This window comes from Filicampus tigris, chromosome 7 (genome assembly GCF_054856515.1).
Source record: "Filicampus tigris isolate MCC_2025a chromosome 7, RoL_Ftig_1.0, whole genome shotgun sequence".
In the NCBI taxonomy this organism is placed as follows: Eukaryota; Metazoa; Chordata; class Actinopteri; order Syngnathiformes; family Syngnathidae; genus Filicampus; species Filicampus tigris.
This window is the reverse complement of record NC_141223.1, coordinates 15,304,495-15,319,380: the sequence shown is the minus strand read 5'-3', so window position 1 is coordinate 15,319,380 and position 14,886 is coordinate 15,304,495. Positions and strand designations below refer to the sequence as shown.

Genomic DNA, 14,886 nt, shown 5'->3' with positions numbered 1-14,886 from the left:
AAACAAACAAACCTACACATAGTTACTGTATATACATACTGTATATATGTATGGGTTAGGGTTTTAAGCCAAGGGTATGCTTTTAAATGACTGTTTAAAGATGGGATCAAGGTTTCAAATTAGGGTTTCAAGATCAGATTAGCATTTCAAGTTAGGGGGTCAATATGAAGTAGGGTTTCAAATTTCAACCCTGATTTTATGTTTTTGACAAGGGTTAGTGTTTCAAGTTAGGGCTTGGACGCCTCCCTGGTGAGGTGTTCCGGGCATGTCCCACCGGCAGGAGACCCTGAGGACGACCCAGAACACGCTGGAGAGACTATGTCTCCCGGCATGCCTGGGAACGCCTTGGGATCCCTTCGGAAGAGCTGGAAGATGTTGCTGGGGAGAGCGGGAGATAATGGATGGATGGATGGATGGATGGCTTGAAACCAGGGCCCTTAAGTGATGAAAAATTGTGGCCCCTTCCAGCACTGAAGTTGCCCATCCTTGTTCTATGTTATCCTGTCAGTGACATTTCCCATTATGTGTTCGCAATTTGTATGTCGTAAAGCCCTACTTTACTTTTTTACTTCAGTATTTCAACTTTTTTTTCCCACTGTACCTGTACTTAAGTAAAGTGTCTGAGTACTTTTGCCACCTCTGGGAATACGATGTAAAAGGAGTGCCATGTTCCCTGATTGAACGAGCATTTTGGCGGACTAGAGTGCAGTCAGGAATGTGTTGGCCTCGTCTTCTGGTGCTAGCTTTCCCGGACGGAGCCTGACTTTCATCTGGTATTTAGGAGCAAGCGGACGAGCGTGAGACAAGCCAGCCAGAGCTCACTTCAACCTCCCCAAGCAGCCACAAATAATCCGTATTATCCATCCCATGCGTGCATATACACTACATGCGTGTGCTGCATGTGTGGCCTGAAATTTACAAGCGCTTTTCATATGTTCTTTTAGACAGCCAAACTGGAAAAATGGTTGTTGCTTTTTCACGGCGTCTCCCCCGCCTGCTTTCCCTCTGGGCAAACATGTCCAAAAGATGTTAAGCACCAAGATTATGAACAGATCCACTTGGTGACAATATCGCTGTGAAACCTGCAAATCTGAACCCAGAAACACTTCCTTCCTATCGACGCTGGCATGCAATTAGCAAATTGTCCAATGAAAATGAGGATTGAGGAGTTTTGGAATGTAGTACTTCAAGTTTTCTACATTTCTTCCAAAAGGGGGCGCCTTTGAATGTCTTTAACATTCGCCGATTGACCTTGTGGAATTGATTTATTATTAGAGGTTTGCATTTTGTAGCGAGTCATCAAATGTCCCCACCATTTTCCGACTGGTAACTCAAATGTTCCAAGTTGCCCATCTGTCTGGTAGACTTGATTTAAATTTAATAGGAATCGGACAAAAGCCAGAGGACGAGGACCTCTGTATCTGGCCAAGACTTTGGCTGTCTTTTCAGGCACGACTACTTGAAACACTTTTATGGGGCTCTACTCATGATTGACAAGCCTACCAAGTTTCATACTGCTAACTGGCTTTGGGGGCTGAATTTCAAAGAAGACCATGAGGTGCTACTGAGACATTCTTTGGTGGTTCAGGCCTATATCACTAGCAAAATGTATGTTTCGGTGTGTTTTGTTTTGAGTATCGGAAAGTGTATTTTGCGTTCCAGACAGTATGTCCGTCCAAGCACATAGCTCCCAAATCTTTAAAGTCCTGGTGCTCCCAGTCTTGCCCTTTAAATATGAAACCTAGACAATGAGGGCCACATACAGAAAAAAGAAATGACACAAGAGCCACTTTAAAATTATTCAGCTTTAATTAATTAAACATGCTGAAATGAATCAGGCAAAGTAAGCTCAATTGTGACACGTTCATAAATCAGACCTTTATATAAAGCATGAAAGGGAATAATCTATTTTTGCTTTTTAAATTGAATGATGAGGCGGCACGGTGATCGACTGGTTAGCACATCCGCTTCACAGTTCAGAGGTCGTGGGTTTGATTACGGCCCCGGCCTTCCTGTGTGGAGTTTGCATGTTCTCTAGGTGTAATTGTGAGTGCGGTTGTTTGTTTGTCTCTGTGTGCCCTGCGATTGGCTGGCAACCAGTTCCGGGTGTCCTCCGCCTACTGCCCGATGACAGCTGGGGTAGGCTTCTGCACGCCCGCGAGCCTTGTGAGGATAAGCGGTATGGATAATGGATGGATGGAAATTGAATGATATCTAGTCACCACATTGTTTTGAAGATACATTATTTTAGCCCTAAGTTATTGTACAATTGTTTTTTTTAATTATTATTAGTAGTAGTAGTGCCACCTATTTTTTTGACACCCTCACTTCTCACTGACCATCTCCAAACTTTTTTCTTTTTGACTAGCCTTTTGGGCCATGTCAAATGTCATTCTTAAAATATGCCAGGGACTACTTAAAAATGGATGGTGGGCCGCAAATGGCCTCGGGCCATAATTCTGACATCCCTGCCTTAGAGGAATTCTGGAATTCTTTGGTACCAAGGTCCTCTCTTGTCATTTGGGTGTTTGGTATTTCCAGGTATGTACTGTACATTCAAGGACAATAGTCTAAGTCTTGATAGTCCTGGTCTTGCTTTACAGATGTTATACATGCATATTAACCAGTCACCCTAGACAAAAACTGAATTTCTTTAGTACCAAGTTACAAAGAAAAATCATGGGGTCGGGCTTCCTGAGGACACTCAAATGGGGTTACTTACTGACTAAAGCCCCTTTCATGCTGGCCATCTAAGCTGACATAATATCTCGCTGTTATGTGTGAAACACACTGATGTGGCGTTGGATCTCAATGTAAGGCTCTATAGCCACTAGTCATGCTTCCCGTATAGCGGTCCGGGTAGAATTTGGTGCAAGGGTTCCTGACGGGTGGTCACAACCCAGAGGAATCCCACAGAACACCTGGATGATTGTTGGGGGGCCTGTGCAACCCGTGTGTTGTCCCGGGTCCCTTTTTCTTCAGGGGCGATTTACTTCCAAAATATGTTAGACAGTTGTATCATTGTTGTTCTCTGATCACGTTATGGATGTTGCAGCATCTAACTGGTGATTTTCCTTTATTTTTTCTGCAGTTCTGCGTGACGATTTCAGACAGAACCCCGCTGACGTGATTGTGGCAGCCGGAGAGCCAGCGGTCCTGGAGTGTCAACCGCCTCGCGGGCATCCAGAACCTACCATCTCTTGGAAAAAAGACAGCCTAAACATCGACGACCGAGATGAAAGAGTCACGGTGAGTAGTGGACCAATTTATCGATGCCTTTGTCTGGAGTCGAAGGAATAAAACGGCCGCACTGATGCGAGTGGAGTCATTTTCGCTACTTGAGTTATATTTGTTGAAACATTGATTAGCTCATTATGTCTGGTCAATCCCAAGCATGCTGCTTAAAAGCCTTAATGACCGGGGTGTAGAAACCTCCTCGCTTCATTAGTCAGCATCACTGCATTGATTGGCTGCGGTCCTCCTGATGATATCGACTCGGAAATACTTATAGCTGAAAGGACTCAGCAGTGCTAACAATGCAGTTAGCACATGGCTAGTAGCTTTACATCTCGGAAAGTAACGCAAAGCTCCGAAAAAAGATGTCTCAGCAGCTACGGGCAAAAGTTATGGGTCTGGATCTTATTTTTATTGCTTGGCTGCCTTCTAATGTCTTGGCTACTGTGACAAAGTGTCATTTTTGCTTATGTGGTCATTCAAAGTGGTAATAACCGGTGCTGGTGTAAAACATTCTGTTTATAGTCAGGAGGGCGTGAGCTGGGCCCAGCGGGAAACTATTCTCCTTAGAAAAAAATTGTTTTAGGCAATGGTTCAATTTCCAGAGTGCTTACACAATGCCATTTACAAATAAGTTGCAAGCAGCGATGAACAGGCCCTCGCAATTCCTTTTTCATGGTGAATACTCGAAATGATCATCAAACTTCAGCATCATTCTTCGCTCACCTTAGATGGCATTGGCAAAAAAAAGTTTGGCAATTTGGAATTGCCCATCAGCTTCTGATTGGGGCTCATTTGGGTGAATTCAAAAGGAGTTTGCCAAAGTATGGGACTTGGAATTTGATTCATCAGCATTCTATTTGAACTTTCCGTGAATCCTCAAAAGTCATTGAACTTTGCTGTCATGCTTTGCGCAAATTAGATGGTGCTGGAAAAATAAATGTATCTAGGATAGTTGCTTCTGATTGGGGCTCGTTTGGGTGAATTCCATAGTAGGAGTGCCCAATGCCATGAGCCCTGAAATTCGCCCCAAAAATGCTGCTTTTAAACCTGAATTGAAACTTCATATCCACTTAATTTAGTGTCAATTGGTGAAATTGCTTTTTGTAAGTTTTCAAGAGGAACTACTGAGTGAGTATTACTGATTCCTGTTCCAGATCCCTAAAATTCTGACATTTTCACCAGGTTACATGCACTTGTGGTGAGGTTCAAGCCTCCCAAAAGTATGATTCATTTGTCTGAAAAAGAATAATAAGCAGCGATTTCAAATATAAGGATCCTCTCTATTGCCCTGACGTTATTACTGGCTAAGTCTATACAGCCATTCATCATCAAAAGCTCATGCTGAGATCCTGGAAAAAAAAAAAGAAGAAAAAAAAACGTTTTCTCTGCACCGGGTACATGAGAGTGGAGGCTTGGTCTGAAGTCAATCTCATAAAGTGTACAAATGCTCGCTTTTCTTTTTGTTTTGTTTCAAATCCTTGCTGGCGAGGGCCGTCCATCTCTGTCTTATGAGTGGTGTAATTGAAAGTAAAAAGCACATAATCTTATTTGAAGAGAAACAAATCAGGAAAAAAAAAATCTTCAGAGTGGATATGCAGTATTTATATAAAATTGGTGCATCATTCATCAGAAGAGTTTAATGATCCAAAACAAATGGTGGGTAGGCTTTAAGTAGGATTCATACAGACACACAAAGAGCCTCCAAGCATCTAAAGCTGTCAAATCAAACATGGCCACAGACGGGAATGTCCACGTTGCTTTGCAAGACATGGCGTCAAACACACAGTATGTTTACGCCGGAGTCAATATCTCCGGATGGAATATAGTGTGGATATATGAAGCTGCGGGAAGCAGACGGCAGAATATTTCCAACGTCTCCAGCAGCTGAGCTTATCAAAAGGGCCCCTCATCCCATGCTGCAGTGTTGTCGTTAGCACAGAGCCTTCCTCCCGTCGTGCGGCATGCCGGAACATGCCGTCTCCATGGCAACTGCAAAGTGTCTTGCCATTTGGATTTCTGCAACATGCCTCCCGAGCGCACCCTGTATCCCCCATCTATTTCGGTCGTTTGTGCATACACGCTAATGACATGCTTGTAAAATGTATTCCTGACTTTATGTGGTGCGGTTTGTCAACAGGAGGTATTATAGGTCCGTCATGGTGCAGCCGGCTGACTGTGGCCCTCCAGTGGAAACATGTATGCAAATCATCATCTGCTCGGTGCAATTGACATTTTCAGAATCATGTCACATACTCTGATGGCAACATTAGTTAACGGACTCTAACTAATTGACTTTACTGTTGCTCGGATTTCTGCTCCATACGTGCTGCTTTGACGCTGAAATGGATAGCATGTTGACGATCTAACATTAGCAAGTAGATTGAGATCTGAAGCTTCATCAGCGGGTTCCTAGAAGGTCACAGATATAAAATGTTTACTTTGGTTGTCTTTTAGTAATGTAGCCAAACCTAATGGCTAGCAGCAGCAGTCACTTTTGGTATAGTGGTACATTCACCTAACTTTGGTGTAAGCAACATGGATTTAGTTCCTACCCCGGTGACAGTGAGGTGACAATGTGAGAGTGAATGATTGTCTGTCTCCATATTTGCCTTGTGACTGATTGGCGACCAGTCCGGGGTGTAGTCCTCCTTTCTCCCAAAGTCACCTGGGATAGACTCCAGATCACCCACAACCCAGAAGAGGATGCTATATGCTATAGACAATGGATGTATAGGTAATAATGCTTGCTAATTAGAATGATCTAATAGGCAGTCTTGTGATCTTCTGTGAAAAACTATTTACAACATCTAGATTATTTTCGAAGGAAATAAAAACAAATTAAATAATTACGCTTTTGGAGAGTATCTTGTGTTACAACTACAAGAAACAACAACTTAATTTTCATTTTCAGTTAAGTACAGCAGTAGTCAATTATTTTTCTGCTACCCGGAAGTACCCTGGTGCCTATTGTTTCCAAACATCATGAAAAGGTCTCTCGTCTTTTAGTCGTAAATCCCCCAAAACGCAGCTGCAGTATTGTGCATCGTTTTGTGCTTTAGTTTTAGCTAATCATCATCCTGCAAAATGAACCGCTGTGCGAACACAAAAGAGTGTGCACACTGAATGGAGGCGCTCACATTATCAGCATTGCCAAATGGCACTAGACAAAAAAAAGCGACAGGATGGAGCCATCTCCCTACAATGTCGGCATAATGGTCAGTTTGCGGCGGTGGAGTCACCGTGCTAGTGTGGAGAAACACTGCAGTTTACTTTTGGTCTCTGCTGTTCTGCCACTGCAAATATGCCCTCTGAGGCTAGGGAACTGACACAGTCACAGGTAAGTACGCATAGAGCGGAGTTGACTTTAAGTGGATCCTCATGTCATAGCCTCATAGCCCCCCGAAGAAGTGACAGTGCCCTTTGACCCCCGCCACTACACCCTTTTGGCTGTTTGCTATGCGGTCTATACAGCCCTGACCTCAGACCCTTTGTGCTTGTCACAGTGTTTTAGTTGTTAAGCTTTTGCTCAAACAAAAAGTAACACAATGATACTTCAAACCCTCTCAGCAACACAGGGTGCCCCAAATAAACCAAGCTTTCCACAGCCTCTTCAGATCCCCCCAGCATCCTGTTATGCCGTGAATATTAAACAATATAAAGTGCTGAATACATCCTCTAAAATTCCAGTGCGTGGCTTCTTGGTCCAGGAGTATGATTCTCACTTTGGTTCTGGATTTAAATCCCGGACATGCCAATTTATTTGTTTTTTTCATATCCATTCCATTTTATATCAGACCATAAAACCTATCACCAGGATGGCTTTTATCCACAAGTCAACTTAAAACCCTTCAATCACCTCAAGTCAATTCAGCTTCAGATGAAACCAGACAACTACAAACGCATTTGCTGGTGTTCCCAAAGCATGACTCGTCGGTCTAGTTCAGAGGTGTCCAAACCTGGCCCTCGAGGACCGGAGCTGGACAGGTCTAGGTGTATGATTCTTGCTTTGTTTGGAGGTCAGAAAAGCCCATTTTTTCATTTATATTGATTTGAAATAGACAAAAAAGGTGTTTGAAGTGCTATTCAAACACCTGCAAATAAAGATCAGAAAACCCGTCATTTGTATCCCTGGGACTGCTTCAAACTCTTCCAACACCACGGGGTGCCCCAAATAAACTTAGCCTGCCTCGCCAGATCCATTTAATCTTGAATGTTATAATAGGGACACCAAATACATAGACAAGAAGTACTAAAGTATGGCTCATGGCTCTTTTTTTGGGGTGTTTGAGGTCTCAGGTGCAAATCGCAGATGAGCCTCTTTTTTTTATCCTGGTTAAAAAAAATCGTGTCAAAAGTGGAATTCAGACACCTGCAAACAAAGACCAGAAAACCCATCACCCGGCAGGATTTTATCCCTGGGACTACTTCAAACCCTTCCAGTATGACAAGGTGCCGTACATCAAATAATTTGGAGAAGTGCAAATACATCCTTAGGATTTCCTCAATCTACAGGTCTAGAGCCGTGATTCTCACTCACTAGGTTCAAATCCAAAGATAAGATCAATTTTGCAGTACAATATAAGGTCTCTTCGGTGTTGTTGAACCTGTTTAAAAAAATGTAAAACAAAACAAAACAAAAAAAAACTACGCAAATCTTTTAAATCTCTTCAAACGCTTCCAGCACCAATGTAAAGCACAAACTCCACACAGTTTGGCTTGATGGTCTAGGCCTCTGCTTTGGGTGGGAGAGTTGTTCACGTCTTAGATTACCCTAATATTATTTACTACAATTTAGTAACTACCAAAAAAAGATGGCCTTCAATATACCTAGCATGAAAAGTTTGTTTTGTTTGATTTGGGCATTTTATTACTCAAAGATTATTTGACCATTTACCACAAAAAAGGTTTGCGTTTGAAAACCAAAAGGATTGTTCTGTCATAGCTCTACTTAGCTCCATTCCAATTTGCGGTTTTGCAAACATTGTATGTCAAGTTCTCCATCGGTTAGCTCTCTAATGAGGGTATCAGTTACCTGCCTGCAGGTGGTGATCCTGGCCTCACAGGCGCTTTAAAGGTTAAGCCCCACCGGGATACAGAGACCATTGGTCCCCATGCTATTGTTTGACTGGTGTGGTTGTCAGCCGAGAGGAGTACTGAGGAGAGGGGGGGGGGGCTTGGTTTGCTTGTCCCGTCTGCTCGAGAACAAAGTGACTCCTCTGGCCTGTAATCAAAGCCCTGGGAAATACCTGGACCTGGACAAACCACATTCACTGCTCTTCATGTGTTCCTGAGTGTTCACTTGCCACCTCCAAAAGAAAGTCTAAGGAACCTGTGAGTTCTTGAAAGACTCCCAGCAATGTTGGACTCTGAGTAGCAGCTCTTTGTGGCAGCTGGAAAAGCGCTCGAGGTCCTGCAGAGCCTCAGGTGCTCCCTCGGGTGAGGCGGGGGGGGGGGGGGGGGGTCGCAGTTGTGTTGGATTGTGAAAGTGTTTTTTGGCTCAGCTTACCTTGAAGGGAAACAGGCTGACTGATAGTGATTTAGACTTTAAGTGGAGGCTGAGAGGCGGCTGCAATGAATGGAGCCTTTCAGCAGCACCTTTTTTTTAACAGAGCTACGGCTGTTTTATCGTGACGGTTGTAACGACCCCAATGAGATGTCTGAGGCACACACACCTAAATTATTCATTTTCTTCTCACTTTTACTCCTCAGATACGCAGCGGGAAGCTGATGATCACCAACGCCAGGAAGAGCGATGCGGGGAAGTATGTCTGCGTCGGGACTAACATGGTCGGCGAACGGGAGAGCGAAATAGCCGAACTCACAGTGCTCGGTAATTAGCATTTTTATCTCTGATCGTTTTCTTTACTTTCACACCTTCAAACATTCATAAGCAGATTTACACATTTTTCAGACGATCCAGATGTACACCTTCGATTGTCTCGCTCCTAGAGAACTTAATGGTGTCGGTAAACTTTAATCAGATAAGAGTGTGAGATGACTTCCAATCTCACTCTCTAAGATATATGAATCATTCGCTGACACCACCAGCTGCACCCCCGTTTCACCCCAGTGACCTCCAACACCTCCTGACTCAGGATTTTATCACAGACTCCTCGGAGTCCTCGTAGAATTTAGCTGAGAGGGCTGCCGATAAACGAAAAGACCTTTCTGTGTTTGGCTCAGGCAGTCTTTTGTCTTCATTACATTGAGCTTCTTGTGTCGAGCCTCACTATAACTGTCAGGTGGTACTTCAGACAGCATGTGGCGTTTTTTTTCAAATGGATGGTTTTCATTCCAGACAACATAACCTTTAACAAAATTTCAGCCAAGAGCAAGAGGCTGACATCCAATTAGTTTACGAGCAAATAAAAGCAAGCACACCACCACTTCCTTACTTTACTTACTTCTGTGGCACCTTGACTTATGAGTTTAATTTGTTCCATGATCAAAGTTGTCATCATTATACTCCTATATCAAATAAATTTCCGCCACTTAAATGAATTGAAATCCCATTATTACATGTTTCGCAACACAAAGCAAAAATCGACCAAGGGACGGCTTATAACTTGAAAAACTCCCATAGATGGGGCACTTGTAAGTTATGTTAACATTGTATTTCACTTCTTTGCTATTTCCATCCATGCAGAGCGACCCAGCTTTGTGCGTCGGCCCGGCAGCCAAGTGGTGCTGGTGGACCAAAGCGTGGAGTTCGCGTGTGAGGCGCGCGGTGACCCGGTCCCGACAGTGCGCTGGCGGAAGGACGATGGTGAACTGCCCAAAGCAAGGTGGGAATCGTGGGTAACAGTCCCTCTCATCAGCTGTTTCTGATCTCCAGCTTACATCTGTGTTTAATTGTTGCTCCCAAGGTACGAGATCCGGGAGGACCACACCCTGAAGATACGCCGTCTGACCTCAGCGGACGTCGGCTCGTACACGTGTGTAGCAGAGAACATGGTGGGCAAGGCGGAGGCGTCGGCCAGCCTCACCGTCCACGGTAAGACTGCCCTTGCTCACTCTCGGGCCTTTCTTTGATTTACAGGCTCATTGGATCAGGTTTCTGTAAGGCCAGATGAATGCACTGTTTTTCCTTGTTTTGTGGGTGGACTGAGTCGCTCTGCCAATTTTCTGGTTTGGTGGTAGTATTTGTCTACCCGGGATGGCGGGTGAGCTGTTTATATTTGTTTTTTCGACACTCACTTCTGCCAGGATCTCCACACCCCAAAACTTGCCATTTGTTTCAGCCACATGCATCCTTGTGGAAAATTATGCATTGCATGCAGAGGTCCCCAATGTGGCCAACCCCATAACTCATTCAAGAGCACTCATTGTAAAGTTACAAACAAAAATAGCCCAATTACACCGATGGCAAGCGTGTCTGTCATAATGCACAAAAAAGTCGCAGGACCCATGCCTGAAAGTGAACAAAGGGTTGGCCATTATAGCTTGAGACGGCCATTTCAGCCAACTTCCATAACTCATACTTTGCTGAACTCCTGCTAGAAAATTCAATTTGAGCTTATTATGCCTCTTGGTTTCAGGGCAATCAAGGCCGGCTTTGTTGTAGTAGCAGCCTGCGGTTTTAGTACCACCAGCTCATTACATTGCGCTATCCTCTCTCAATTACCTGATTGATTTCTAATCACAAAATCCATAACAACTATAACAATGCGCATATGGTAGCTGAACCCTTCAATCGATCTCATTTGCCCTTTCATTACACACGTGATATTTCTCACAAGAACCCACCCTTGTTTGCATCTTAAGCTTGCACGATGCTATTTGTAAACATCACTGCGTCTCCTGTGGCCTTCTCCACTGGACGTCTTATTAACACGGTTTGAATATAAAGGAGCTGGTCACAGAGCGTGAACATTCAGAAAGAACCCATTCAGGGGAGCTGAGGGGGTTGTCTTGGATTGGGCCAGAAGTCCCCTTGAGATACGGAGGGAACACAGGGGCCATTTAACAGCAAACTAATGGGAATGTTGGGAGTTGTTTGAGAGGAGAGTGAGGTGTGTGTGTGTGTTGGGTGAAAAGATGGTGAGTCGGCGTCTTGCCACTGATGCGGAACGTCTTGGGAATTGGGACTTGTGGTGGCTCGGCGGAGAGGTTTTCTGCGGTGAGGTCAGCCATATTAATGTCACTTTCCGCAGTTGGTGGCGCTCAGATATAATGAGACAGGGCAGTTTTAATCGTGTGCCAGCCCCCCTGCCTGTCTGCAAACATGTCCACCTCATCCTCACTTGGCTACCCTATGCAATTATTTCTTCATTCTCTCCGCCGACAGCAATCTTTAGACGCGCTCAGGGAGTACGATTAGCCTCGGCTGCCAATACCAAGTCAATACGTCCACTCGTCCTATCGCATCGCTTGCTCGATGCCTTTCTCCCTGATGAAAGGTTATTGACGAGCCCTTTCAATAAATTGTGTTCTTGCTGGGAATCGCCCTCGTATTTACTGGGAATGAAATACTCCTCACCCTGGGACTGTTTCTGGGAAAGTTCTCAACCTCGGCCACTCGAAAGTTACAAAGACACGTTTATGAAATAAAAACTTTGCACAATTGGGACTCTTGATTCAACCTTCATAGTCCAGTTGATCAACGATGAAGACATCAGGGGAGGAAGATGTGGCCACTGCAAATTAAAGACCAACAGGCCACAGTCCCACGCCTGGAAATGACGTGCTTCTAATTACAGGAAAGAACAGAAAAGCCGGATAATTGTAGGTCTTCACCGACCCAAAACAGGTCGGTATAAGGCAGGGGTGGGCAATTCCGGCCCTCGAGGGCCGATATCCTGCATGTTTTATTCGTCACCCTGGTGCAACCTACATGATTCAAATGATCAGGATCGTCATCCAGCTTCTGCAGGCCTTGCCGATTATATGTTCATTTGAATAAGGTGTGTTGCAGCAGAAAGCGATGGAAAACAGGCAGGATACCGGCCCTCGAGGGCCGAAATTGCCCACCCCTCGTGTAAGGTATACTGTAAGTTGCGGGACGTTGTCCTTGACAGGATCTGATGGAGTTGTATCAAATACTTATTCCTAATCTATTGTCTGGACAAACTCTCTTGTAATTTAACCTGCACTACGTTTTGGGGTGGATGTATGGTTGTCTTAGTTTAACCTGGAAAATGTTTGGGGGTTTACAGTTGATGAACCTGCACAACTGTTGGGGCAATGTATGTAGTATAGTCTTATTTTAACCTAAGCAATTTGGGGGGGGATTTTCAATTGTCTTTACTAACCTACAATACTTTGGAGGGGAGTACAGTAATCACATTTTAACATGTGCAACTTTTGATGGATTTGTGTTATGTTAACCTGTGCATGTTTTGGGGATTTATATGGTAGTCGAATTTTAACCTGCACAACTTTGTGGGTTGTGACTTTATTCTTACTGTATTTTAACTTGCACAACTTTTAGGGAATTTACAGTAGACTTATTTTAACCTGCAGAACTTTTGTGGGATTTATTTGCGATAGTCTTATTTTAACCTGTGCAACTTAAGGCATTTTTATGGTAGTCAAATTTTAACCTGCACAACTTTGGGGGAATTTACAGAAGACGTATTTGTAACCTTTGCAACTTTTGGGATTTACAGGAGTCTTATTTTAACCCGTGCAATCACTGAGGATGTTAGGGTAGTCTTATTTTGAACTAAGCAAGTTTGGAGTATTTTAAAGTTTTTAAAGTTCTTATTTTATCCTGTGCAGATTGTGGTGGATTTTTTTATATATTATTTTATTGGTAACATAGGGAGCCAGAATTCATCTTAAGATTCGTTGGATTCCAAGTCCTGGTGAACCACTAGTTGCACTAAATCCACCTGTGTGAGAATGTATGTGAAATTTGGAGCCCACAGTGACATGATTCACTTGGGTTATTATATAATGTAGCATGAGAAAATGGCATTCACAGGGCGCACCCGCCGTCCTTCAAATCAAATCCCCTTTGAGCCCAGAAGAGGAATCTAGAAAGGGGGGATTTTCACACCCTCCGCGGTCAGACTGTCGGCGAAACAATGTAGTCAGTGTGCGAGTGGTGCCCCAGGGCTGTTTTTCTTTCGATGTGCGCCGCTCTCGTTACTAACTAAATCGGCGAATTGTTGTTTTACACGCTTCTCAGTCCGCTACACCTCCCCGGGACTTATAAATATGTCAAGAAAAATATTCCCCTTAATTGATGGCGGAAAGCCACCAAAGTCAAGCTAAGACTTTAACTTGAAGCCATGTGCCGACTTGTTACTTTTGAGTCGCCAAGCATGCTAATACACAGATTCTAGTCAGGCGGATTCCGCTTCCAGACCTTTTATTAGATTATTTTGACAAACATAATTTGTGAGATTTTAGGGGATTCATGTTACAGGATCTCAGTGCTGTCATGTTTTTTTGAAAAAAAAAAAAAAAAATTAACAATAGCCTTATTTAAGCATCACTTATGTTTTTATGTTCATCTTATTTTAACCCCACGTAATCTTTGGATTTTTTACATCAGTCTTATTTAGGGTTGGGCAATCTGGCAAAAATATCATATCACAATTTTTTTTAAAATAAAATCATGATCACAATTTTATCATGATTCTTTTTTCACATCGTTTTTTTAAGACTAATTTGCACATTTCTGACCATTTTCCTCATGTTAAACGTATAAAACATATTTAAAATGTGTATAAAACTCTAAAAGAAAAAAATACATTTTAAGTCAGCTAAGGTTTCTGAACAGGTTTTAATTTGAAGAGTGACAATTTTTATCAAAATGTGCAGTGAATGTAAACATAAAAGGTAACATAATGTAAACAAAAACACAGCTCGTAACGCAGGTCTAAGTACTTTAAAGAGTCTTTTAAACCCCTCGTTTTCCATTGTTTTAATGGGAATCATGTCTTCATAAGTCACTGCCTCAGTTACTTCTTTACACTGCTTGCTTGTTTTTTCATATGGCGTGCTCTTGTTAAATGACTGTGTTACCGTGGGTTGCGTTAGCTTGGAGCTAGCGGCTGCCTCTGGCTGCCATGTGTCTGATCTCCGTTTGCTTTGGCTGTCGGCGCTGACGTCCGAACCGAGTCTCTGCAAACTTTGCAAATAACTGGTTTGCGCTTTCTCCTCCGAGGAAAAGCCAAACCAAATCGACACTGTGGATGTGGAGTTTCTTTTCGGGACCAACTCTGCTTCGTGGTGACTTTCCGCTATAGCTTCCTGATATACAAACAAACAGGGAGGCGGGGAGTGTCACGTACCGTGCACTGTGCGTGCTGTGATTGGTTGGTCGGTATACGCGTCAGCGGCTTTGCGCCGCCATAGAGCTAAACTGTTTGAATGTGCCATGTAGACGATCAAACGATCTTTCGGCTTTATGAGATCGTGAACACGTTAAACCGCTTAACGATCTAATATCATCATATCGCCCACCACTAGCCTTATTTTAACCTGTGCAACAGTTGGCATTTTAAATAGTTTTAAATAGTTTTATATTACCGTAGTTGACTACTGTAGTCTTATTTTACCCATGAACATCTTTTGGGCTTTTTGTAGTTGTTATTTTGTCTTGATGTTTTTTTATATAGTCTTAGCCTTTGGGGTTTTGACCATGACTTGACTTTAACTTTAGTCACTTATTACAGTTGTATATTAATCACCACGAGG

General features: G+C 43.3%; 1 protein-coding gene across 3 annotated transcripts in view; it reads left to right on the top strand.

The window, feature by feature from the left end:
* robo1 (roundabout, axon guidance receptor, homolog 1 (Drosophila)) overlaps positions 1-14,886 on the top strand; it is a 276,461-nt gene that overhangs the window by 221,007 nt on the left and 40,568 nt on the right. For all 3 annotated transcript variants that reach the window (XM_086035532.1, XM_086035534.1, XM_086035535.1), the window contains 4 exons: positions 3,092-3,249; positions 8,947-9,067; positions 9,884-10,022; positions 10,104-10,231. In XM_086035532.1, coding sequence (XP_085891658.1) covers positions 3,092-3,249; positions 8,947-9,067; positions 9,884-10,022; positions 10,104-10,231 — 546 coding nt within the window. The remainder of the gene's footprint in view (positions 1-3,091; positions 3,250-8,946; positions 9,068-9,883; positions 10,023-10,103; positions 10,232-14,886) is intronic.